The 26,116-nt window shown below is 52.2% G+C and overlaps 8 protein-coding genes across 8 annotated transcripts; 4 read left to right on the top strand and 4 right to left on the bottom strand.

The window, feature by feature from the left end:
- Window positions 1-88: 88 nt before the first annotated feature.
- Window positions 89-2,374, top strand: sly1 (syntaxin-binding protein; the record flags this gene model as incomplete). The annotated part of the gene is made up of 4 exons (XM_058453987.1): window positions 89-125; window positions 183-405; window positions 471-853; window positions 906-2,374. 4 exons carry the CDS (start codon window positions 89-91, stop codon window positions 2,372-2,374), a joined length of 2,112 nt encoding a protein of 703 aa, XP_058306236.1.
- Window positions 2,375-3,398: 1,024 nt separating this feature from the next.
- N7498_006924 (uncharacterized protein) lies at window positions 3,399-3,788 on the top strand (the record flags this gene model as incomplete). Its single annotated transcript, XM_058453986.1, has 1 exon — window positions 3,399-3,788. The coding sequence occupies one exon, from the start codon at window positions 3,399-3,401 to the stop codon at window positions 3,786-3,788; it is 390 nt and encodes a 129-aa protein (XP_058306235.1).
- An 874-nt stretch (window positions 3,789-4,662) lies between these two features.
- N7498_006923 (uncharacterized protein) lies at window positions 4,663-6,962 on the top strand (the record flags this gene model as incomplete). Its single annotated transcript, XM_058453985.1, has 6 exons — window positions 4,663-4,929; window positions 4,988-5,010; window positions 5,073-5,590; window positions 5,641-6,015; window positions 6,067-6,274; window positions 6,323-6,962. 6 exons carry the CDS (start codon window positions 4,663-4,665, stop codon window positions 6,960-6,962), a joined length of 2,031 nt encoding a protein of 676 aa, XP_058306234.1.
- A 1,060-nt stretch (window positions 6,963-8,022) lies between these two features.
- Window positions 8,023-9,433, bottom strand: N7498_006922 (uncharacterized protein; the record flags this gene model as incomplete). The annotated part of the gene is made up of 5 exons (XM_058453984.1): window positions 8,023-8,402; window positions 8,498-8,562; window positions 8,626-9,035; window positions 9,120-9,227; window positions 9,281-9,433. 5 exons carry the CDS (start codon window positions 9,431-9,433, stop codon window positions 8,023-8,025), a joined length of 1,116 nt encoding a protein of 371 aa, XP_058306233.1.
- Window positions 9,434-11,540: 2,107 nt separating this feature from the next.
- Window positions 11,541-12,377, bottom strand: N7498_006921 (GLTP domain-containing protein; the record flags this gene model as incomplete). Its single annotated transcript, XM_058453983.1, has 4 exons — window positions 11,541-11,838; window positions 11,942-12,060; window positions 12,118-12,176; window positions 12,236-12,377. 4 exons carry the CDS (start codon window positions 12,375-12,377, stop codon window positions 11,541-11,543), a joined length of 618 nt encoding a protein of 205 aa, XP_058306232.1.
- A 330-nt stretch (window positions 12,378-12,707) lies between these two features.
- N7498_006920 (sporulation-specific 71 family protein) lies at window positions 12,708-16,198 on the top strand (the record flags this gene model as incomplete). Its single annotated transcript, XM_058453982.1, has 2 exons — window positions 12,708-12,815; window positions 12,884-16,198. 2 exons carry the CDS (start codon window positions 12,708-12,710, stop codon window positions 16,196-16,198), a joined length of 3,423 nt encoding a protein of 1,140 aa, XP_058306231.1.
- Window positions 16,199-16,389: 191 nt separating this feature from the next.
- On the bottom strand, window positions 16,390-17,295 carry N7498_006919 (putative mitochondrial inner membrane protease subunit Imp2; the record flags this gene model as incomplete). The annotated part of the gene is made up of 2 exons (XM_058453981.1): window positions 16,390-16,765; window positions 16,829-17,295. 2 exons carry the CDS (start codon window positions 17,293-17,295, stop codon window positions 16,390-16,392), a joined length of 843 nt encoding a protein of 280 aa, XP_058306230.1.
- A 429-nt stretch (window positions 17,296-17,724) lies between these two features.
- On the bottom strand, window positions 17,725-18,443 carry N7498_006918 (macro domain-containing protein; the record flags this gene model as incomplete). Its single annotated transcript, XM_058453980.1, has 2 exons — window positions 17,725-17,764; window positions 17,815-18,443. 2 exons carry the CDS (start codon window positions 18,441-18,443, stop codon window positions 17,725-17,727), a joined length of 669 nt encoding a protein of 222 aa, XP_058306229.1.
- Window positions 18,444-26,116: the final 7,673 nt, after the last annotated feature.

Raw genomic sequence — 26,116 nt, 5'->3', positions numbered from 1 at the left:
CTGGTACTCCCTTGTGTGTAGGTTCATGTGTTGAAGCTGCTGCCATAAAGAGTGTGTCCTCGACTACGTCCGTGGTGTCTGCTCTGCCATGGCCCACCCGATGTCCCTCCGAGACCGCCAGGTCGGTACGTGAATGCCATGCTCCCCCGCGGCAATTGCGCCGGACTGACCCTTTCCTATAGCTTCTATTCAAAAGCTTCTCAATTTGAACCATGACCCTCGTCCGGCAGATGATGCTTCGCATGACTCCGCCCACGGTGGTCTGATCTCCCATTCCACCCCCATCTTGAATGAAGATGGCGACCCTATCTGGAAGGTCCTGGTCTTTGACGGTATGGGCCGCGATGTCATCAGCAGCGTGCTGCGGGTCAATGACCTCCGCGCATGGGGAATCACCATCCATTTGTACGATTCAGAGCACCGGGTCTATTATGTGTCGACTAGGCCGCTAACAGTAGCTCGATTTCTAGGAGCCTTAATTCGCAAAGATATCCCATTCCCGACGTCCCCGTTGTCTACTTGGTGGAACCGAACCCTGCCAATATCCAAGCTATCACGCGCGATCTCTCCCAAGGCCTCTACTCCCCGGCCTACGTGAACTTCCTCTCCTCCGTTCCCCGCCCCCTTCTCGAGGATTTTGCTTCTCAAATAGCCGCCTCCGGTGCATCAGAGAACATTGCTCAGGTCTTTGATCAATATCTCAACTTCATTGTGGCGGAGCCGGATCTCTTCAGCTTGGGGCTTGGAAATGATGCCTACTACAAGATCAACAGCCCGAAAACGAGCGACGAGGATCTAGATGCAATTGTGGATAAGGTAGTGAGCGGTCTGTTCAGCGTGAGCGTCACAATGGGTAAGTCAATTCGTTGGTACGATTTATAAAGGTCTTCTAACCGATGACACAGGTACTATTCCTATCATTCGCTGCCCAAAGGGTGGAGCCGCGGAATTGATCGCAACCAAGCTGGACCGAAAACTGCGCGACCACATCCTCAACTCCAAGGACAACCTCTTCTCGGGCAACCAAAAGTCCTTGCCTGGGGTCCCCTCGGCTCGACCTGTATTGATCATTATGGACCGGAATGTCGACCTGGTCCCCATGCTCTCGCACTCCTGGACGTATCAGTCCCTCGTGCAAGACGTACTTCAGATGCGCTTGAATCGTATTACTTTGGACACGGACGAGCAGGACTCGGGCAAGGTCACCAAGAAGTCATACGACTTGAACAGCAGCGACTTCTTCTGGCAACGCAACGCTGGAGCGCCGTTCCCTCAGGTTGCCGAGGATATCGATGCCGAGCTGACACGGTACAAGGAGGATGCAAACGAAATTACAAAGAAAACAGGGGCCTCCTCGATCGAAGATCTCCAGAACGATACTAGCGCCTCCGCGCAGCACTTGAAGGCTGCCATCACTCTGCTCCCGGAGTTGCGGGAGCGCAAATCGGTTCTTGATATGCACATGAACATCGCCACCGCCCTGCTGAAGGGCATCAAAGACCGCCAGTTGGACAACTTCTTCGAGCTGGAAGAAAACATTGTCAAACAGTCCAAGGCACAGCTACTAGAGCTTATCAATGATCCTGCCAAGGGTAGCAACCCGCAGGACAAGCTCCGCATTTTCATCATCTGGTTCCTCAGCACAGAGGCTGAGCTGAACCGCACTGAGATGACTCAGTTTGAAGAGGCCCTTACCAAGGCCGGTGTCCCAGATGTCACCCCTCTTGCCTACGTGCGCCAGGTCCGCGAGATCACCCGTATGACCATGATGACCACAGCGGCTCCGGAGCAGCAATCCTCTGACATCTTCCGCGGTTTCTCCTCGCTCTCCAACCGTCTCACCGACCGAATCACCTCCGGTGCCCTGGGCGCCAACTTTGACTCTCTCATCTCCGGTGTCAAGAACTTCCTACCGGCAAACAAGGATCTAACCGTGACCAAGATTACCGAATCTATCATGGATCCCTCTGCCGCATCTAGCTCCGCTATTGCAAAGACAGAGAACTATCTTTACTTTGACCCCCGCAGCGCGAACGCGCGCGGCGCCATGCCTCCCGCTTCTGCCTCGCGGAACCAACAGATGCCCGGCACCATAGGCAGCACAGGCCCCGGCACCGGCGCGAGCTTCGGACAGCGCCGCCAGGCCTTCAATGAGGCCATCGTCTTCACAGTCGGCGGTGGTAGCATGGACGAGTATGGTAATTTGCAAGATTGGGTGCACCGGACGAGCGGCCAGACTGGCCCCGATGGCAACCCACAGGCCAACCGCGTACCGGCTGGTGGCCGCCGCCGAGTCGTATACGGCAGTACGGACTTGATGAATGCTAGTGAATTTTTGTCGGACTCTTTGGCGCCACTGGGTCGGGAGAGTTGAATATGAATACCTATTTTGCGGGGTAGGCAAAGATTGGAATGAGCTAAATGTTGTGGCTGTAAAACATACTTATAATTCAACCACTTTATCCATGTCTTCAATTTGGAGGTCGGTCCCTCGTATCACATTTGAGATGTTTGTGAGATTCCTATGCGCAGAGTAAATTTGCAGGTAGGGCTTTGATGCCTTTGGGGTTCTCCAATCTAGGCCGATATCCCTCCAAACGTGTGTTATGTGGCAACACATCCTGTAAACGTTCAAAACACACATTCCTTCTATGAGGCACCACCTAGGTAGTGCCAATTATGACATGTTTGATTTCATGTACATAAGCTACGTAAGGCAATTGGCTATGTTGCGATGAGGGTGGCAAGTCGCCCTCAATCTTTGTCTTGCCACATGAGCAATATTCTCGCCTGGCTCTATGGGGAGACATCAGGGATTTTTTGTGAGTCTTATCTGTTAATCCGTTTTCGCAATTTGCTTTTGCAAGGGGACAAATTCTTCGTTCCGGAACATAGAACACAAGGATGGATTAGCCCCTCGATGAAATTGAACGACCGAAACATACTTTCTCTATTCAATATAGGATATCTGGGACTGCCAGAGGATTGTACAGTAATCCCTCTCGATTCCACCCATAGAAGCAACGGGAACTTTTGGTGCTTTAATGGTAGGGGCACATCCTTGGTTATGTGGATCCCCAGCCTTGAGCTTAACATCATTCGCCTCCCAAGGAGACGGTCTCGAACCACGTTCCCCAGAAAAATGAATCAATCATAGGAGTACCTTTCATTCGATAATACTCCTCTATCTTTGCCTATCCAGACATGTCTTTTGCCTCGCCGTTGGCAATTCATTTGTAACGTGATGTCAGACATGGTCATACTCGTGATACAAACGCCACGGGGAGTAATATAAGGCTCGAAGTTTTTTGAGCTTCGATGGCTAGATCAGAATCAGACTATTTTACATTTTCACAGCAGATCTCTCAGATCAAGACTATTCATAACCCTCCTTCAAGATGAGCAACTACAATTACAACTACGACCCCTCGGGCACCACATACGAGATTGTCGGAACCACCTATGATACTCCGGCCTATGACACCGGATACGGCACAACAACCTATGATCCCAACACAGGCGCCTACGACCAGCACCTTGACTATGAGACCGATGACTCGCGACGACACCACCGCGAGCGAGTTGATGACGACGGCGTCTACCGACACCGAGACGTTGACCGCCGTGCTGATGGAAGCACCCGCGCCCATCGGGAATACGACAACCCAAATACCGGTACCAGCTACCACCGAGACGTTGACCGCCGCCCTGATGGAACTGCTTACGTCCATCGGGATTACGACAATCCAAATACTGGTATCAGCTACCACCGTGACTATGAGCAGTAAGGGTACGGCTATTTATTAGGAATACGTTGGACCTTGGTCCAAACCTCCGTATACATGGGATCACGACTTCACGACTTGCACAAAAAAGAAACGACACAATGCCCTAGAAAGAGAAGATAAAAAACGGGACAATGGACCGAAACAAAAAAAGTGTGAAAAGATGAAATAGACATAAAAAAAAAAAAAAAAATGAATCATTCTTTTGGCGCGCTTTAGCGAGCTAGACACGATCGTTACCAATAACACTTCATTCGTTTATTTTGAACACAAATCTAAGCTTCGGAGACTTTTTCAAGACAGAATGGGACTGTTGAACGTAAATAGGTGATCGTCGTAGTCATTTTAAAGGCCAATCTAATCGACCGAAGTACGGAGATTTAGATCCAGCGAGACTGAATAAACATACAGAACCAACAAAATAGAATATACCGAAACATGATAGAATTATCAAGAGGCCCTTGGAAATTCATTATGATTTACAATGACGCATCTCAATGTTTAAGATATCAAGGGCCAAAAGGGCAGAACATAGGAGTCCCAAAAGGCTTAGGACGACACGATCACCTGATAGCCAACGTCGTGGGCATTCATCCAGGTTTCTGCTGCCTAGGCCCTGTTACATATGGCCAATACCAAGCTCGTCGACCTGTTTTCTCTTAGATCATATTAAAGAAAACTACAAGTTCTAGATATCTTGCTGTGTTGAAGTTGGGGATTGGTGCCTCAGGCATGACACTAGGCTCCACCGCGTTGTCACGGCGAACGCCCCGTCAACTCCATCCTGCCCTGACTGACAAGGCGACCTCAACCTGTGCAGCCAACTTGATGCTGGGCTGAGCAATCACTGATTCTCAGCTTTCATGTCCCTGTAACCATGTCCCGGAGGACGCTGGGCGGAGGTCGTATTCTGGGCACTCCGAGCGCGCTCTCATCAGCCCCGTCCCCGCAGCCGAAGCCAAGGGTGCTGTCGCCGACCGCCAGCAGCGTTTCCCTCAGCTCGCAAACGTCTGTATCACAGTTCTCATCGGCGACCCAAGATCTCACCTCGCGCATCTCTCTTGAGAATGGCGATACCTCCATCTCTGCGGCCCCGGCTGCTCCCGGAGCTCTGCTCACCTGTCCGATCTGCAATGAGGAGATGGTATGTTTCGTAACCTATGCGTGATCGCAGCCCGGGAAATAATGCTGATTTGCTTCAGGTAACTCTACTACAGTTAAACAGGTACCTCCCAAACCTCTCCCCATCCTGTGCATCGCCCGCAGCGTTCATTAACATCTCGACAGGCACCTCGACGACATCCACCAAAACCTAGAAGACGACAGACAAGATGAGGTCAAGGACTGGTTCAAGGTCCAGATGGAGAAGGCGAGAAAGTTTCAGCCCCTTGCCGTGCTCAATCAGAAGCTGAAGGGCCTGGATGTCTTCGAATCAAACGAGAATCAAACGACTTCGACTTCGACTTCGATTTCGACTTCGAGCCGCCCACTCGCAGCTCATGCCGGGCCGCCCGAGGCTTCTATCTCGGCCCCGAAACTACACGATCCCGAAGACCTAATTACAAAGGAACACTGGCAAGCTGGTTGTCTTTATGATATGTGTCTGGAACCTTCGTGCGGGAAACGACTTAATGCCACCAACGGGTGCGTCAACTGTCGGAAGTGCGGGAAGCTCTTTTGCGAGGAGCATACCATGTATCAAATGAAACTATCGCGATCGGCACAACACGAACCCGTGAGGGGTATTTGGGCACGAGTATGCGAAACATGCTATAAGTCGAGGGAAGGCTACAATGATCATACCGGTGAGCAGGCCCAATCCTTTGAGGTTGCATATCATGCTAATAAAAAATAGGTACGATCAGGGACCAAACATCAGCATTTAAAGCTATTCGCAAGCAGACGGTCGACAAGGATTTCTTGGAAGTTTCTCGGCTCGAGAAGCGATTAACTCGACTCACGCAATTGTTGGCCAGCCTGCCACCCGACCAAATACATCCTACTGCAACAAAGTTGTTCTCCATGGCATGGCAGAATGATCAGCGAAAGGCTTTGGAACAAACAATTGTCAGTTGGCAGGATGATGCGAGCGTTTCTCGGTGCCCCTTTTGTCAACAGGACTTCTCTGGCTACTCCTTTCGGAGACATCATTGCAGGACTTGCGGGCGGGTTGTTTGTGGTGATCCGAATACTGGCTGTTCCAGTGAGGTGGGGTTGAGCATCGCGCCTCGTAAGTTTCCAAATCCACCCTAGGATGAAATGATCTCTAACATCTCGAAAGCCTCCGAGAAATCTGCTACCGACAAGTTAATCAATGTGGATGTTAGGCTTTGCAAAACCTGCAAGGCTACATTATTCGACCGACGAGACTTCCAGGCAGACATCACACGGAAACCCCCCGAGGTCAGGGCGTATGAAAACCTGGTCCAATTTGAAAGAGGCATCCGTCTGCACCTTCCCAGGTTCCAGAAACTTCTCACTGCATTACAGTATGATTATCCTCTGGATTCTTTGGGCAATTACTAACATTGTAGCAGAGATCCAAGGCGTCCACCAACCTCAATACAAATAGCAGACGCATCCAAAGTCCGCAAGCGACTGATGGATTCTTTTGCAAAGTACGATGTTGCAGCTCGGCGCATCCGCGACTTACCCACTCAGTCACCCACTCAACAGCGCTTACAAACAGCCATATATCAACAAGCCAGCAATTTCCTCCATCTCCACATGCTACCCTTGAAATCCCTTCCCAAGGTTCTCAAACATGCTTCTCTCGCTGGAGACCGCATCCCCAGTCGCACATCCTCCCCATCCACTCCAATGAATGGGTTGCCTACTCCTCGACCTCAAGAGTCGGCACTTGCATCTATAAAATATAATAACCACGTCGCCGCCAGCGGTAGCAACAGCAGCCTAGCCAGCGAGTCAAGCAGTGCTGTCTCCGCACTTGAAGCAGAAGAAAAGTCCCTGCGAGAGCGTCTAATCGTGCTGGAGGAGCAGAAATTTTTCGTATCCGAAATGATCGCCGATGCCAATCGACGGCGCAAGTTCGACGAGGTGAGCAGCCTCGCCGTGAATGTCGAGGACCTGAGCCGTGAGATCGACAAGGTGAACGGCATGCTCTCCGGGCTGGACTTCGAAGGCGTCTACACTGGCACATTGCAAGCCAATTCTTGATCTCTTTCTGAGCTGTCAATCGTTTCATATATCCTGCACAGGTGATGCATAGCATGTTGTCATTCACCTGTCTGTCTTCATTTTCCTTTTGTCTATTTCCATTTTTTGCTATTCTCTAAGGCGTTTTCGAGCACCTTTCGATGATATATGCATAGCATCGGGCGTTGGCGGTCGTTCAGGGCTATATAATCAATTTAACTAGCTATATTGTGTTCTTCAATGTGAAGTGTTCACGTTCTGTCACCAACCTTTATAGTAGAAAGTAGTCCGGTACTGGATGGCCCCTTCTATCCCTGCCCTCGGTGTTGACAAGATCTAACTGCTGTCACCCAGGCAAGGCTGCAGAGCTCTGAAGCTTCTCTGTTTGCGTAGTTCACTGGAGGTAAAAAAAAGCCACAATTGGCTCTTCGTTCTGGGTCAACCTTGAAAGTACATTTTCACTCTAATCATCTCAATTGCCTCAGTCAATTGAGAAAGAAACCGTTGGAAAGGATCCATGGATTTCTTTTTGTTCTGTCTACCCCAAGGTATGATTCGAAAATCCTGACAGCCAAAAAATGGGTTTGTAATAAAATAAAAATAAAATACTAAAAAAAGATATCTCAGGTTATTTTGTAGGAATAGCCGAACGCGGGGGTCGAACCCGCAACCTTGAGATTAAGAGTCTCACGCTCTACCGATTGAGCTAGCCCGGCAGGGCTTGGTGAAAGGCAGTGGGATCTATGGATACATAAAGGGGGCCATTCAAATTAAGCAAAATTATGTAGCCGGGGTCGGACCGACTGATCCTTCATTTTACAATATGCATGCACGAAGGATTTGTGGCTGGCTTGGCGGTGCACACTATTTTGCAATTATTGTCTCACAATGATCCACGTGCTTATCTGTCAATTTTTTAACCTCGGAATCCTTGTGGATGGAACTTTTGGGGGGTATATTGTGTGCAATTTATTTATACATACTGGGCCCATTGATCTCAGTCCTTTGTTTGCAATTAGGTACGTTCAATTATTATTTCATTTATGCTTGGAATCAATACAAGGACACATTCCAGTTTTGATCACCGAGAATCCTCCCCAGAAACGAAAAAGGTCTTCTGCACATTCACCCCGGAAAAGAAGGTCCCGTGCTTGGGATTCAGATCCTCCTGGCTACTCGTACGGCTGCCATGATTCGAGGTATGGATGGTCGTGATTACTGCCTGCGAATCCTCTGGGTCCAGGTCCGGGCGCCAGTACTGAGGCCCTGAGGGGTCCGACCGTGGAGCGTTCACACTGGACAACGGTACGCTGCCTCCTGTCCGCTTGCTTTTGCTCCGACTGCCAGCGGAACTGGGATCGCGAAACCAGCGGAAGAGTGGGCGGAGGGTAACGAGACTACCGGCAGCAATGCCCAGACTGGCTTCAACGTTGGACCAAATGGAGATGTTGGTGGTCGCGTCTGTGGAGATTGATTGCGTTAGTATTGTGGTCCCGTTTGCCTGCCGCCCTCCCGGAGGCAATTTCACCCAATTCATGGGCAGAAGTGAAACTCACATAAGAAATCGGGGTCCTTATAGTCCTGCAGATAGGGAATGCGAACGATGACTGCGGCACTGGCACTAAATTGCAAATCGGTTAGCATCGGACCGGACAGGACATTCCAGAGAAATCTAGGGACATACACGCAACCCATGCCCAGAATACCGGCCAAAGCAGCCTTGGTCCGTATATTCATCTGCAAGTTCCACACGAGGAACACCGGCAGGAGTCCCAGAGTCAGATCACAGCATGTAGCGACGACACTATAGACGTAGGCGATGGCGATGATACTATTGAGATTCATGCAAGTGCCGGAAACATAGACCGGTGGCTCGAGCTCCAGCCGGACTCGCTGCCAAAAGAACGAAACTGGCGTGCACTGTAGGGTCAACATGAACCAGAATATTAGACCAATGATCCCAGTGACGCCGATGACGACCCATAGGATGACGGTATGAACTTTAGCGACGGTGAGACGGAGAAGGGCAACGGCGATCGAGATCTTGGCGATTGCGCAAACCCAGACATAGCTCGTTTGGCCAAGCCACCACCACTGATAAGTTGTTAGATGTGATCGTTGACTCATGTGGTTCGTACATTGGAAGTAAGTCATGCAGGGGGCAGGAGCAAAACATACAAACATGGCAGTTTCCATGGTGCCGCGCTCCAGAAGTACCGGGGTTCTTTGGCCCATTCCATATAGGGCACCGGTGATACCACAAAGGGCGAACAGGACATTCAAGACCTAGCCAAATTTTAGCAAAGGGCGCGCAAATGCAGCCAAGGAATAAGACGTACCATTGCAAAGACCATCAGCGCATCATCGTAGCCAAAGGCCTTTACGAGCCTGAGCCGGACAAAGCATCGCAGACAGACCGCTATGAACGAAAGGCCCAAGAAAATAGTAGTCACGATAAAAATCGTCTCGCTGCGACCATCCAAAGGTAACATAGTGATAGTCGGTTGAGAAAACGGTGTCACTCCCAATTCATGATTCCCACCACTCGTGCAGGCCCGATGTAAATCAGATGTGACCGAGGGTAGCTGTCAGATCGAGTATGAGGAGAAAAAGCTGGGAAAAAGGGACAGAAAAAGGCTGTCACGAGCTAAGGATGCGCTCCGTCAAGGGTGGCAACGGGGTCAAAGGGTCGTGGTGGGTATCCGCTGTTCTCCGTATTTAGACCGAAAACTCGCTGAGGCTTCGCGGGATGATATTCGAAGCGGGACTAGTGGGAGCGGAATAAGGTGGGATCCGAGTATCCCGCCTACTGGCGCTCACCCCGTTCTACGGTTTGGATTACGAGCCGTGGAGGAGTGGGTCGACCACGCTACTTTCTGCCGGGACTCGCGTGTTTGTCCTTGAAATCGGAGGCTCGATAAATCCCGGACGAGTGTATATGTCACATCTCCAGGAATTTCCAAAGGATAAATGAAGGATTGAGCGTGTAGACGCGGAAGGTTAGATTTTCTTCCATGGATGCCGTGTGGAGAAAAAAGTCTAACTGCAAATACCGACGGTGCCATTCACAGACCACTTGAAACACTCCCACCACGGCTGTGGCTAGAACTTGGACTTGGTTTTAAGCGATCTGGGGCGCTCAGACCGTGGCACCGGGTTTCATCGTCAGAACAAGGCTCGGTGACATGACTCGAACAAGTTTGCTGCCAAAACGCGACAGGCATCTCGCCAACGAGAAATGTGGATAATTCCAGCCCAAGTGGAACCGGACTCTTGGTCTTGCGTCCGCTGAAGGAAGAGGAGCGCCGCTAGGCTGTTTCTGGTTGTTCAAGGAGGTCATGGCCACGGCTAGCGTTCGACATAACGTTATGCGAGGTTTATTTGCCCCCTGCCCGGGATACGATGACACATCGCCACGCCTCAGGGGCTTAAAAGGCGGCAGGCGAGCTTAATAACGTAACTAGAGTTCAACCTGGCAGGGCAATCCATTTTATTCCCAAGGTTCTAACCTACCTATCACTGGTCTGGCGAAAGGGGGGCGTGGCGCCATGAACTGCTGGTACCTGCTACCGATCTTGATCACGATGTATCGAATCGAGATCGCCGATGTATAATTGCCGACAATTACCGTTGGAAATCCATCCCGAGCACTACTGTTTCAGCAGGAATGAGAAGGGACGCCCAACAACGATCGACAGGGAGAAGAGACTCTGCCGTACGAGCAGCGAGGCATGATCTGCAGTGCGATGGACTGGTCGGAAATTACCTGATAACTTTGTCGTCTCCACCGCACGGGTGGATCACTTAGGGTGTAAAATCGGGTTGACATCCGGATTCAGTTGTCGTCTGATTCTAGGCCTTTTTGGATGTCAATCATGCACTATTACAATGTCATTGTCATGGCTAGCCGTGAATGCCCTTGCAGTCCCAATATGTTATCCAAGTTAGACTTTCTACACGATGTACTTGGTCGTCTTTAGGGCACTTGATCTCCGCATGACTAAAGATAGACTAAAGATAGAATCTGGGAAACGTGGAATGTCTGAGTGGATCGCCACAAATTAAATGTTCGATCTCCAGCAAATGTTCCAACTGCCGTAAGGTGGTCCAGTCCATCACGGTACCGGGAAACGTGGTTTACTCCATGTGGCCCCGGTCTAGCCCGTTAGGGCAGCTTGTCGAATTGCGCCCTGGTGCGCCTCGTGTTCGGGGAGAAGGTATTGCAGACTACCGGACGCCGCATCGATGATCATTTGTGAGTATCCATAGACCCGGGAAAAAGCGAGTTGAAAGGTAAAAAAGACTAGCGGCCATGTGATTATGGTTACGAAAGCAGCCGCATTTTAGCCAAATCCCAGCGGCCTGAGCGTGTAGTAACGAAGTTTACTCTTTACATCATCTACATGTCCAACCCATCCTGCCCTGTTCGATAACAGGGAAATACATTCGCAGCAAAAGCTAATGTGGATTCGCTATATCGCGCTATGTCGAAGAAACTCACGTGCTCGCAGAGACACAGATCCAATCCAATATGTACATATCAAATTTACACCGCAGACCATCCCCGATAATCGAATCAGAAGATCTGTTCAGGGGAATTTACTTCCACTGGGCGTCCTTGCGCGCCTGGAAGGTCTTTAGGATGGCCACCACCTTCTCCAGAGCCGCGACCTCCTTCTCCATGGAAGTGTTGACCTTGGACTGGTCGCTACCCAGCTTCTTGTAGAAGTCGGCCCGGTACGGGGTTGCGGACATGGCAGCGCTGAACACCGGCTTGATCACCCAGGAGTGGTGGGGCTTGAGGGTACCGCCGTAGGCATGGCGGAAGGAGGCAGACAACTCCTCCTTCGGGTTCTCGAGGTTGTGCCGAAGAGCCTGGGCAGTGAAATCGAGGCCGCTATGGATATCAAATAAGATCAGTCACATATCCGCATGGTCATATATCCAGGATGCTTGAACAAGTGGTGCCTGAAGGATTCAAAAGTACCGCGGAGACTTACCGGACCAGCCAGACCAGACCCTCGGTGGCAGTGTGCTTGCCAGTCTTCAATTCGTTCAGGACCAGATCCTGCAGGGTCTGGGACTCAGCAGGGGCAGCTAGCATGCGATCCTTGACTTTCTATTGTAGATATCAGCACCTGTCCATATCTCGGAGGGGAACAGGGAGACCTCGGACCTTGATGTTGCCCAGCAAATCGCTCTTGACGGGACCGAAGGCTGCGGAGCCGATGACGTCTGGAGAAAGGATTGCATTAGTGTCGAATATCTGCATGCAGTGAGACGACAATACTCACCAAACAGAGTCACCAGAGACTCGGCGGCCTCGAGGAACTCAGCAGTGGAGATAGCGTCGTCCTTGGCGGCATCGATGAGGACTTCCGCGAAGGACTTTTTGAGGGTGTCGAACCAGGTACCGTCGGCGGAAGTAGCAGCCATGATGAAATGTGTCAATTGAAGCAATTGGAGTGAGGAAAAGCGAACAGACAAGTGACAGGACTGGTATCAACAGTTGTCCCTCACCGCTGCGGTGCCACGCAGCCCAATCACCCGCCGCGGGGTCCGCATGGGGCAACAAACAGTGTAAACGATGCAAACATGAACGGCACGTGACTGTTTGCATACACTACGTCATCGCTTGATGATCCTCGATCGATCGCGCTATGCAATCCCCTCCTGCCTGGTCGATCTCCCCGTTCGTGGTCCGCTCCTTGCTGTGCAGTCTGCTGTTATTCAGTTCAACCGCTCGGTCGGTAACGAGACGGTGCCATGAGCGCTCCGGATCAGGCCCACGGCTCGGCCCAGGAAGCTATCCGCGCAGCGGAACCTGAGCAATACCAGGGTCTCCCGTCTGGGTCCTACACGGATCTGAAGCTGGTAGGTCAATTGATTGTCCCACCGCACCTTATATCCACCTCAAGTCTGATCACCGTCTCTATGAACAGCGCCATGCCTCCGCTCATCATTTGCACATGACTAACCGGCGTTTCTTCATCGGGCCGATTCCTGAAGGCTGGATTCATGGACACCGCAAGTCCTGGTATAAATCTCGGCTGCGATTCAAGAATTACACATCCCAGACCTTATCATTTTCAGCGGATCCAATCGCCTCCCATTACAGCCAATACGATGAGAATCGAAACCAGGACCAGGCCGTTGTTTCGCCGCCAACTTTGGAGGAGGTCGCCCTCACCTTTACGCATACGAATGAAGATCCTGGAACGGAACAAGACGATACAGAGGCCGAGCAAACAGAAGCTGAGCAAGATTCAAGCGAAGAGCCCACAGGCGAGCTTCGTACGCTCACTCATCCAGAGGAAACACAGGAAACTGAGGCTACAGGCACTGAGGCTACAGGCACAGAGGCTACAGGCACAGAGGCTACAGGCACAGAGGCTACAGGCACAGAGGCTACAGGTACAGAGGCCACAGGCACAGAGGCCACAGAAACAGAGGAAGCGAATCAGACAGAAGAGGAACCCTCCGATGAAGATTCCGATGCTACGCCGAGGGCAAGCTCAAGAAGGCAAGAGCGGATTTACGACAGTACGATTGCATCTTCTTCTTTCGTGACGGCCAGGGAATTCGAATCCAATTCCGCAGACACGGATATAACGTCTTCTACCATGCGCGCCACGGGGCTGCAGCCTCCTAGCCATCGACCCCAATCGCAAGGATCGCAAGGTGTGAGCTTTGCCAGCCAAAACGGTCAGAGTCCCTTGATATCTACCAATTCCGCAGTAGCAAGCGAAGCCGACTCCGCCACGCCTTTGTTCAAATCAAAACTGAAGAGCAAAGCCAGCAAGATATCTTCCACAACTCACTTCTCCTTGGACCAACAGGAGCCCCAAAATGAGGACGAAACCCATCAAGAAGGTTTTGGGCCTGGAAGGCACATGCCACAGCGATTAACCAAGAAGATGGCGAAATACAACGCGAAATACAACTTGGATGACAATGTCAAGGATAAGCAGCAGAGACTGCGCTCCCGCATAGCTAAGACTGGAGGTACTATCGCTGCGAATCGTCCTCGTCGGAGGAAAGTACAGGATGGGGAGATCGTCAAAGCTGAAAGGATGCTTGTTTGCGTTGAAGAGACTCTTAAGGAGAATCTGCCTTCCGACTATAGTGAGAATGACAGCCTACGGATGGAATCTCGCAGCGTGGACAAATGGCGAGAGTTTTTGGTGGTTTGTCGAAAGAGCTCGGCAGAGCATGCACCGTTTGCTTTGCAAATGTACCGCACGCGCGTGATCCCCGATGCACAGAGCCCGAATAACAAATCCCGCCCCTACTACGAGATCCTGTTAAATCACAGGAACACCAATGTCAACCTTTATTCTGCTTTGGATAAGACCCTCGTGGTCTGGCACCCTCGCAGACATGGCACCAAAATCTACATCATCCGTCCCAAATCAACTGCCCATGCTACTGAATGGTACACCTTCATCCGCCAGGTGCTGGGCTGGCGGCGTTCGACCAAGCTACCTATCCATGTACCTGATCTGGGGGTCTCTTTGGTCTTCAAGCATCCGTTTGAGCAACTAGAGGCTCGCCTCGGAGTGACCGATGACGACAATCGACACACTACAGTTCTGCCTCGGTCTACGGATGAGAAGTATGCCACTGCTACTATTATCCGCAAATGCATGGAGATGCTCGAGGGCCGTCCTGAATGGGCAGAGGTGTTACGGGCTTGGTCTAAGACCGAGAAAATGGGTCTTGCCTGGAAGCGGTATGATCGTCTAGAGTGGTTGTTTGGACCTAACGAGGAGAACATGTACGGAACTATGGCGATGGAGTCATCACATGAACTTGAACTGCGGCCTCGCCATCATTATTCTACTGCGATAATGCAGGCAGGCAAGAAGGAAGAGGAGCCGTCGCCCGTCGAGGGATTCTTGATTCGACTTACTTCTCAGAAAGGTGTGCACCAGAGAAAGAACAAAATGTTCTTCAAGCGGCTGTACTTCTTCACGCAGGATCATTACCTGTTGTTCTGCAGGCCGGCTAAAGCTTATCCCCCAACGCCGCCGAAGCTTGCTCCGATGGGTGGGGACGAGAGCGTGCCGTCTTATCGAGAGATCATTGATGAGATGCCGAATTCCTGGGAAATCAACCCATATCCGATCAAAGATGGCGACATCACGTGGCTGTCAAGTGGGAACGCTGAGTTTGTCCAAAGGCACGATGAAGAAGCCTATGCCCAGCTGCAGAGGAATGTGCACAATACCAATCATGCAGATGGGTATATTGATATTTGTCGAGTGAAAGAAGTACGCCTGGTCCAGCGCGGGAGTAGCCCAGCCGACCCCAACATTGCAGAGGGGCCTGCTGTGGACTTCCAACCGGAAGCAGCAGATTCGAGGCAGGACGATGGTTCAACCAAGCAATTTGATGACGACAGGATATTTGAAATGGTGCTGGACAATGGCCTGGTTGTCCGCTTGCAGGCCTACGACGCTGCTTCCCGGAGCGAATGGGTCAAGCGTCTAGATGCTTTGGTGAAATATTGGACAACACGCAATGCCGACGACGCAGCTGAACTCCAGGCCGTGCGGCGGCGAAACCTCAAGTTACTGGACATCGACGAGGAAATGGAGTCGATCGTGGGTCAGTTTGCAGAGAAATGGGAGGTAAAAAAGGCCGAGGCCTCGCCTCATCTCCACAACATTTGCTCGCTAGTGGGCTGTCGTACAATCAAGATGTCTGGCCACCTCTATCGCAAGCCTCGTCGCCATGCCACCTTCACCAGGTGCAATGTGCTCCTCATTGCTGGGCAACTTCTCATCTTCCGCTCTACGCTGCGCAAGGGGAACGGTGCCCAGATCCCACACATTCACCAAGAACATGAAGCTACTATCGACCTGCGTGACTGCTACATTTACTCCGGACTTGTCACGGAGGCTGACCTGCTATACGCCAACCAGACATTCGACAGCAACAACCCAGGTCTCCACGCTTTGCCGCGAGTGTATCTCACGTCGGGTGCCTTCACTAGCCGTGACGAGGATACGTCGATCACATTTGTCATTTGGCAGCCTCTCAGCAAGAGCTACTTCCGCGCTCATGAACGAGAGGCCACGGGTGAAGCGAAACGGTCCCTACGCCACGTGTCGACACTGGGCAAGCACGGTCGGACGATCGTGTTCAAAGCACGCAGTCGGGTCGAGAAAGACCGTTGGGTCCTGAGTATCTCGTCGGAGATAGATCGCCTCCAGGAGGAGAAACAGGAAGACATTCGTATTGTTTCTCTGTGATGACGGTTATTATCTCATTCTTCTTTGCACGAACACACATAGCACCATGTCTACATGGAGTTTGTTTCTTTTGGAGTCTCGTCTTTTTTGCTCTTATCTTTTATACATGAGCGCTCGCTATTGAATATAGTAATACAAGATATCCACATATATATACACGGAAGGGTTCCAACACCATCGTAGATACTCTCTTAGTCAAAGGTAGGCTGTTCCAATCTCACTGCCTCCTTCACAACCCGGTCTCGCACACTCTGTCGGTAAATATCCCCGGGCCGAGTACTCGGCCTAGCATCGTCCGCCTTGCCTGTCTCCCAATCCTGCCAATTCAACCAGCGCATGCGCGGAGCCAGCACACCGAGCACCCGGCCAGTAATCAAGCTGATACTAACCGGCCCGTAGGTATTACTATCAAGCGTCCTCCGCGGGTCCTCCGCATCACCCTCCAACCAGACATGGTTAAAGGGAACAATCTGAGTAGCTTTCATGCACGGCTCACGAGTCGAAACTCGGTCCCCGGGGAGTCCGACAACGCGCTTAATAGCGATATGCGAAGAATTGGCCGGCGATCTGTTTACAACACACCGTTAGTCTCCGTCTCCTTCGGTCGCATGGAGTTAAAAGGTCTCATACCGGAATGTCACGACCATCCCCCGCTCAAGACGCCTCTGTCGCTGTCTTTGCCACGGCCAGCTTGCGCCAAACGGCCACATACTGACCAGCACCATGTCGCTCTTCGTCTGCATCTGGTCGTAGTCTTCATTCAAGTACGGCGTCATCGACGGCCCGCGCACCCACATCACCTGCGCCACGTGTGAAGAGAAGAAGAGCCCGATCGGGACGAGCGTTCCGAATATGCGGAGTGCGCGACATGTTCGACGGACCGGTGATGGGAGGGAGGCGTAGCGCTCGCGGATGTTGGAGATGAACGTTGGGAGGAAGCGTTTGCGCGTGAGGCTTGGGCCAGGGGCATCGCGCTTGAGTAATGAGGTGTACTGTGGTGTTTCTGGTGTGGTGGATTTACGAGAGAGTCTTTTGGCCTCGTATGGATTAAGGATGCGCACTTTCGGTTGTGACGGTGGTTGGTTTTGGGGTGGCATGTTGGTGGTGTCGGGGCGGATGGAATGGAATTTGGGTGGATCGAAGTTGAATTAGGTGGGCTTTGGATCAACTGCTCATTTTCATAAAACGACTCGAAGGGGGACACGCTGGGAATGCTAGTTCAAGAGAATCTGTGAATCTCGCGCGATCTTCGGAGTTGATAAATTGATAGCGGAGCTTCTGTTTGCATGTGTTTGCACCGATCTTGGCCAAAACAACTGCCATATCGGTCTAGATACGGGCATGTTTCTCTATTCTACTGTTTATTTACCAAAAAATAAAGTATTACCTTAGAAAATTCTTGAATATGGCTGGTGTTGAGCAACGATATCATGACGAAAACCAGCCCGTGGATCATTGATCGTTATTCATATATTGAGAAAGAGACCCTCTTTGGCGGTCTCTTTAGCATCTCCGTTGATAGTTTCTTAGGTGGACAGATCTTGCGCAGTGGGCGGGAAGATTTGGCTGATACTCGTTAGCTGATAACCCATAACAGCAGGAACGAAGTAACTCACGGAATCACATCCTCATAAGCATGCTCATCCTTCCGCTCAAAGTTGCAAAAGATGACCCGCTCAAGTTTGCCTGCGTTTTCAGGCTTTTCTAAGAATTTGCGCACTTCATCAGCAGCAGCCCGTGCTGCTTTATCACTGGGATATCCATAGACACCGGTACTGACGGCTGCAAACGCGATGCTCCTCACATTGCTCTGCACCGCCTCCTCCAGGCTGCGTCTGTAGCAAGACCGGAGCAATATCTCAGGACGGCCCGGGTCCTGACGCTTTTCATCACGGTAGATTGGACCCACGGTGTGAATTACATTCTTGCAGGGAAGCTCGTAGGCTGAAGTGATCTTTGCGTCGCCAGTGTCACACCCGTTCAGGTCCTCGCATTCATCTAGGAGCTCCGGACCAGCGGCTCGGTGGATTGCACCGTCGACGCCGCCACCGCCGAGAAGAGACTCGTTGGCTGCATTGACAATACCGTCGACTTGCAGCTTGGTGATGTCGGAGCGGATGAGCGAGATGATGTCATTAAGAGTCTGTGATGGGGTGCTGCTGGTTGAGGATGCCGGGACTAGCTTCTTCAGTTGGTACAGGCGAGAAACTGTCGGAATTTCTGCCAGTGAAATGAGAGCTGGCATTTTGTGTGGATTTAATTGGTGAATTTAGAGTGTGGGTGACAAGTGAAAGTGAGTCAGAGCGATATTCCTCGTTGAGCTCTACGACATGCAAATGTCCGATCACGTGATGAGGCAACTACAAGGCAATCACTGGCAATTCTTACAGACGTGGAAATGAGAAAGAGTAGTCTAGAAGGTCTGACGGCTCCTCTTCCTTGCTGTGCTGTTTCAAATGGTGTTTCCGATGTTGGTGGTGGTGTAGATGTTGGTCAAAGAAGACACTTCGTGAGAGAGGTATATCCGGCCCCCAACAACGATCAGATCCAAGAAAATGTGAGGAAGCAAACCTGGGAAGGTCAATTAATAAGGTTGCCTGGACAAACTCCCAAGAAGTCAAAGTAGAGACACGCCCAGAGACTATCCTCATTCAGGCATAGGCAGTTGTAAAGCGTTGCATTTACACCTTGCCTACTCCGTACTGGAACCAACTCAAATCGAGCACCAGTGAGATACCTGCATATGATGCTACCCACCTAGCACCAAAAGTACAGAAACAAGGCACGGCGCCAGCCCGCAGGCAAAGCTTAAAATTTGGAAATCATACGATTTCTGCAGCGGATGCCAACGCCGAGCGTAGCCTCTGCGGGCCCTTCCCCCCTCGATGGGACGGCGAGATGTCATATTGGGTATGGGACTCGATCGCCTTCTTCATTCGGCCTCCTGCATTGCAGCAGCTGCACGCTCACCAAAGGAACTTGTCCTCGCGCTCGGGTTCTTGATTAGCTTTCCGTCATCCTGGTCTCACTGGTCCACTGCCCACACAAGGTACCGGGCATCCAGGCCGCACCAGGCATCGGGGTTAGGGCAAAGGACCCCGCGCTTGGAGGTGAGTAGCGGCGGGTTATTACCAAGTAATGTGGGCGAGTCATTCGTTCTCCAAGACTCCAATACCAAGACCTCGGTGACACATGAATTTGCAGATCGATCCCATCGCCACTATTTTTCCTTGGGCCGGCGATCACGGTAACACTGGACGGGGGTCTCGTCGAGTGAACCCAAAGTACTGCCTGTCGGGGCAAGGCCACATCGCCGCCCTAAGGGCCTCTTTGGCCCCGAGGCGCGGATACTCTTGAGTCTTTCCCCGTTGGTACTAGGTCGATTTCAGCATCCACAATCGGTCAGCCACCATGGACAGACTGGAGTTGAGGCAGATTGGACCCGTCAAGTCGGGATTCTCCCTGTTTGTTCCCATACCATCCAGATCCGGAGACCCCACCCTAAATCCCCTTCCCATGGGGGGGACCCGGGGATAGGAATATCGGTGATCAAATTACGGAGAGTACCAAGAAGAGCAGGAGTTTGGACTTTCCGCTCAACTTCGGAGTGGAGCCCGCAACCCCCTACCGAGTACGCTTCACACGTTATGTTGGGGAATAAAACGTCCCCGAGAGAACGCAGAGACCGTTTTGCTGTCATGGCCAAATTTGACGTGGATCTTTTGCGGGGCCCAGTCCATGTTCCTGCAGTCGGCAGTCGCGCTGGTTGATTTGATTGACGATTGCCGATCCTTCGGCTGTTGTGTTCCTCGTCAATCGCACGGATCTGTCTCATTTTGCGGATGCCGACTAGTGAGTTCTGTCTCCTTCCCGTTGCAGTAGTTTCCTACCTCGACCGAGCAAGCTATTGGCTGTGAAGCTTGGATGTTCAGTGAGATGAACCTCATTTCTCATAGCTCCCGTGTGATAGGGGGAAACGAGAGGGTGGAAATTGGGTGTGGTTCCTGGACCGAACCTGTTCCTTTTTTTCCTCGTGGAGACAGAGCTCATCCTTGGTTCGAGATGGGGACCTCCGGTGGGGACGGGTTTCGCCGGAGGTCATTGGTTGCTTGGATGCTTCCATTTTTAGGACCTACGTTTGAGATCTCGAAACCTGGAGACCCAGAAACCTGGAGACCCAGAAAATTGGAGATCCAGAAACTTGGAGACCCCCGGGATGTAGAGAAAATACCTGAAAAGTACTCGGAAACGGATAGATGACCGGGTCGGCGACATTTTTCCTTTTCGAAACCAGCTTAGAGTTTCCCATCGGCAGGTAGCTCAGCTGTCATTCGAACTCTTTTTATCTGATGGCTCTGAAAGCGGTCTGGACGGCTTGCCAGTGCAGAGAGACCCATACATCGGCAGCTGTCAAACACGCAAGCGAGAAATCGCGCCTGCGTACGTATAATGGACATCTTCAACATGGCAGCTCGGCGGATCCTTGAATGGTCATTCTTTACTCAAATTTGATCCATAGATGTGATTATCGGGGTGATGGGCACGTTCCAGTCCATCTGAGCGCCAATTCTCGGCTGTATTCATTTGAGTATTGGCGCATTTGAAATGCATCCCTATCCCATAAGCCAAAATCATAGGATTTGTCGTTTGCGGGTTTACAATGTTCTGAGTACTTCTGACTCTTGGCTGTTTTGAAATGCCGATATACCATGGCGAGCATTCAGATAGATCAAAAACTTATGATTGAGGTGTCAAGGAACCTGGCCACCCACGAGCCTCGCAGTCAGCCAGGGGTGGGCATAACCCTTCCTAGGATCAGCCCCTGGTCGCAAGTGCCGTCTAGCCGTGCGGACCCAACAGAAAGCACTCGATGTCCTGGGCTATCCCCAACATTTGCGATGCATGAACAGGCACGAGGCCTGCATCGGATCCTGGAGAGAGGGTACACAGCAACCGGAGAGATCCCGGTGCCCTAAATGGCACGTCAAGTTCAAAGCGTATCGCCTTCTCGGGATAATTTCGGCAGGGGCTAGGCCATCGAGCGTCCGTATCGAGGCCGGTGATCCGAGCGTTTCGTATTCCGTCCGATGTAAAAGCAATTCTGCACAAGCACACTTAGTCCAGGCGGCACAGAAACATCTCAATCGCTAGATCACAACGGCGAGAGCTCAGTCGGGGGGAGAGCCAAGACCCCCGTTATCCAGGGCTCGTGCGAGACGGATCGACTGTCGCCACAGACTCGTTGCAAGTAACTTGATTTGCCAGGTCCCTTTCTTCCGCCGGACCGAGGAGAAGGGCTGGTGTCAAAGTTCTGACACGTCTCCTGTCAGTTGCCTGCCCCGGACACAGCCAGGGGGGCCAGGACCAGAGTCATGACGAGCATAGCTACAGGAAGCATTATGTGACGTGCACCACCGCACACTGTCCAAGATGACCGAGTCATCAGTAATCGCCACTGCAGAGCCCACCCCGTTAGACACGGGATCGAGCAGAACGGATACTAGCGCGTGCGAATCTCCATTCTCCATTCCTCCTTTCGTTCCTGAGCAAGTATGTACCAGTCACATCGTCAGTAAAACATTAGTCGCCGTTAGAGCCATCCGAGGTAGCCGTTTTCCCATCTTGCCGACGGCGACGTTCTGGAAGACGGGGGCCATACATGAAAAACATGGAGCAATAGTCGCATTTACCCGTGGCCCCCACCGCGGCGGATCTCAATTAGAAGTTAGGACGTTCTGCGTGCCTCACTCACTAGTGGCTGTGAATCGGCGATCGTCCTCGGTATTCTTCTGTGTCCGATCCTTATCTCCGCGGTGGTGAGCTGGGTGAAGAATTGGGGATGAATATGGTCCTGGAGAATGGGATGGGAGGTCCACGGTTGCGTGCGACCTTGTGGCTTTGCCTCAATATCATTTTCCCCCCTTAAATCGAAACAGTTCCTCAAAAGACAAGGCTGCATTGGATTCGATCAAGATACGGAGACATTCAGACAATACGGCCCAAAGACATCCCGGTTTGTTTACTCCAGAGGGGAATTCTCCGGTCCCTCGGGATTTGCATAAAAAAAGGAGTTGATAGGTGCAGCGGGTGGGTCAAAAATGGAGAAGCCCTCCGGATCCATTGCCCAAATGGCGTGGAGGGAAGAACAACGGCCAACCCACTAGGGAATCTCGGCAGCGAGCGTCAATCCAACCCATTACTCATCGGATCGACTCTGCGCGTATCGACAGAGTAGGTCTGATCCGGTCAAGCCGGATCCTCCAAACAGCTTCCTCCCCGCCGATCGAAGCGGTCTATTGGAATGTGGGTCTGGGAACGGTCCGGCTTGTCGTAGCCCGTTTTGGCTTTTTTTCCCTTTAAATTGCGCCCCTCGTCTTGTGGAATTGCACTATGTTTCACTGTTCCATAGTGTCGGACACGATGGCATCACTCCAACATGACTCGAGTAAGCTCAAGCCGTGCGCGATCCCGGAGGGGCTTCTCTGTTTGGAGATAGATGTCCGACCCAAGAGGACGGGTCGGTAAATAGATTCAGGAAATTCCATCTTTTTTCGGCCTGGAAAGCATCTCCCGCGTGTGCTTGGACTCCAGGTTGGAACGTGCAGAAGCTTCACAATTAGAGCCTTTGTGGCTTGCCCAGCCCCTCCCCTCCACTTGAGAATGCTGTTTGTGTCCACCTGGTTGCCGTAGCCCTGTGACGATGAAATAATGAATAGTGGACCCCGGGCCGAATTGATAGCGGTGACGGGTGGGAGTTTTGCCTCGCGGTGGTTTGTGTCATGGAGCAAGTGGCTAGGGCCAAGCTGGACAATAGCTCGGAGCTAGTATCGGTATCAGCTGGGTATGGAGTACACTAGGGTACGAAGGTACGAATGTAAGGGTACAAGGGTCTGCGCATGATGCCAGATCTGACACACGGCCTAGTCGGGCCCGATGAGCAGTTCGGGGTCAATCATCCTGGTCCTGGGATTATCGAGATTGAAAGGTATTTCAGATTCCCCGTTCTGGCCTGCTGCAGGGCTCTTTTGTCCACCCGCGCCCCCCTGTGGTCCGGTTGCCCTCCCCGGCCTGTCACTCTCTTCTAGAGACGACGTGCAGATTCGGTGTACCTTTGCGGTTCATTTTGCAGAACGCCCCAGCTGTCAACTTTCCCCTTCGAGTCTAGAGATCGGGCTGATTACCGGATGAGTCCCCACCGCTCGGAGAGTTCAACCAGCCACACCCCTTTTTCCGTTGTCCAGGCCCACGCTCCATCTGGTTGGCGCACGCGCGGGAATTAAGATCCCCGGCATTTCGTGGCGTCAACCCGCACATTTGACTCATGTCGAGGTAATCGGGCTGGTAGAGAACGTTCATGTCTGCAGCTGCAAGTCGGCTGGAACCGCCGTCCCAAGACGGGTCAACCATGCATTGCTGGATTCCTTAATTCATGTGGATAAAGTTCATCGAGTCTAGTGTCGTGGCCCCCTTTCCCCTTTTTTCTCTCCTGTCAATGTACGATCATCGCCGCGAGAGGCCAGCATACTGGCAGGTTGGATGGAATGTGGGATTCCGTAGTGGTCGACTATCGGAAGATTTCTGCGCCGTTCTCGACTCGAGTCGGCCCTTCAGTTTACGGCTTACGCAGGTAGCTGAGCAGGACTAAAATTGGGATCGGATCTTAATCTCTTGCCTTAACGAGCAAAGGCCTTGTCGCTCCCATTCCCATGCGGTTAGGATTATCTGATCGGCCTGCTAGCACTAGACTCCGCGGTTTCCCGGGCTCCACTCTCTCGACTTCGTCTCGTCTCATAGGCAAAATTCCCAGCCTCTTTTGTCAGGCTCGAGTCTTCCGCGGTCTAACGGTCCTAACGGTCCTATCCCCCCCGTCGATCCTTTAGTGACTTTCTAGCCGGGAATTGCTATAATGATATGATTATGGCCATTGTTACTAGCTTCGTTTTTGCGGGAAATGGTCGTAAAATTTTCGGTAGTTGGGAGGATCTGACGTTTCTGTTTACACGCGGTACATGTTTACGAGTGAAATCTGCACCGATTCCACCGTACCTCACCGCTGAGCTGCGCACCGCTCGTAGTTTGCTAGCATGCGAAACTATTCAGCTTCTCGATGCGTTGGTGATGGGGCCTAGTGGGTGATGCATAGTTTGCCTCTGCAAAACAAGGCAACCAACGCCCTCGACAAAGCGGCTCCGGCGTGAATTTCCGGTGTCGAAACCGCCACCGTTCTACCAATCGCGCCATCGGATCTCTCATAACTTCATCCGCGCGCGACCGGTCACGATTCCGATAGTTCAGATCGAAAGCCTCCCCCCCCCCCCCTGCCCTGGGGCTGCGGCCCAGCGGGGGAAGCCGGGCCAAGGCTCATGCAGAGAGATTTTCGAAACGGTTCGGACTCCGCTGTGCACATGCAGTGGAGCAGGATCAGAGTTCAGCGAAGTGACCTACCGTGCATGGGGTCTGAATCTCAAATCTCAAATCTCAGGCGGCCAGAACGCATCGCTCGGTGGCTGAAACCCTGCGATCTGGGTGGTGCGCTGGCTCGGCTGCGATTCAATCACGTAGATCGATTCCTCGCGCTGAATCGCGAGCCCCCGGGTTTTCTCGGCGGCCCGGGCCTATTAGTCGAGACCCTGTTTACATGCCGACTGCATATGGAATAGGGGCCGCAGAGAGAATGAAATCACATTGACGGGCAGTTCCAGAATCAGGGCCAGATCGAAAGCCTGAATTAAAAAAAAAAAAAAACGCGAAGGATTCAAGGGTCGAACCAAGATCCAGGTATGAAGATCTCGAGAAAGTTTGGACGTTCGGGCCCCGCGACTAGTCAGTTAAGGGCCGACCGTTGGGAGCCATGCACCCGCTATGGGTCCCGTCTGTGCGCGCGCCCCCAAAGTGCGATGAGATTCCCCTGCGAGGTTGGAAAAGGTACCGGAGACCCGGTACCTTCACTTAATATCACGCTCTATGGGACCCTGATCGAGGGTGGGGAAGGGCAAGGAAGAAGGAGGAAGGGCGAAGGGCGGAGAAATAGCACGAATCGCATGGGAGTGACATGCCAACGGCCAATTGCGGGTCTGCAGAGGGGGGCCATAGCGGACGTCTCCAACAGCCCCAGCTGCTCCAGCTGTTGTATTGTTCCGATAAGCTCAGGAGCCTGGATTATTCCAGAGCGCGTAGAGAGACGGCAGAGGGGGGACGAAGCCGGAAAAGGAAAGACGTAAATAACGCAACATCACAACATCACAACACCACAACGCCATCCGGACGCCAGACCCGATTTTCCCTTCAATGAGCTACGTCACCGGGCTTTGTCCCTGGCATCTCCGTCTACGAGCGCCGGGCGGCCTGAGGGCGTTCGCGATCTCACCAATAACGTCCCGGGTGGTCCGATCTCGATCCGAAGCTTAAGCTATGCGACTGGGGGGGGCTCAGACGGCGTGCCCGCTGGAGTGGAAAAGGTGCGCCGAGGGGAGTCAAACTTGACACTCGCGATGTTTGGTGACGTGGGGGGGTTATGAGAGACGACGGATGACCATGGGAATGGCCGAGATCCCGGAAGGCTGGTGGAAAGTATGTTCAGGAACGAGGAGATCGTGCAGCAGGAGTATCTCATTGGAGTCCCCGGCATCGATCCAGTTGCGATGTCAACACGGTGGACTGTGTGACGAGGGCTTGTCTCCCCATTCCTCAGATCTGAGGCCCAGAGGGGGAGGGGGCATGCCGTGGCTAGATCGGAACTGGCACCACGTAGTCCCTTCGTACCAGTACTTGTGTGGGTTGAACACCGATCCCCGGCAGACGAGATCTGAACGCGCCCTACCCAAAGGGAGACTCTCCCGAGGCTGCGGCCGGGATCAGAGATCCATGTGAAGGGTATAGAGCGTGAGCTATAAGCATAGCGCGCGGTAGCGTCGGCGG

The sequence above is a fragment of the Penicillium cinerascens genome (genome assembly GCF_028974065.1).
Source record: "Penicillium cinerascens strain IBT 15544 chromosome Unknown contig_9_segment0_segment0, whole genome shotgun sequence".
NCBI classification, from domain to species: domain Eukaryota; kingdom Fungi; phylum Ascomycota; class Eurotiomycetes; order Eurotiales; family Aspergillaceae; genus Penicillium; species Penicillium cinerascens.
This window is presented reverse-complemented; position numbering and strand designations above follow the sequence as displayed.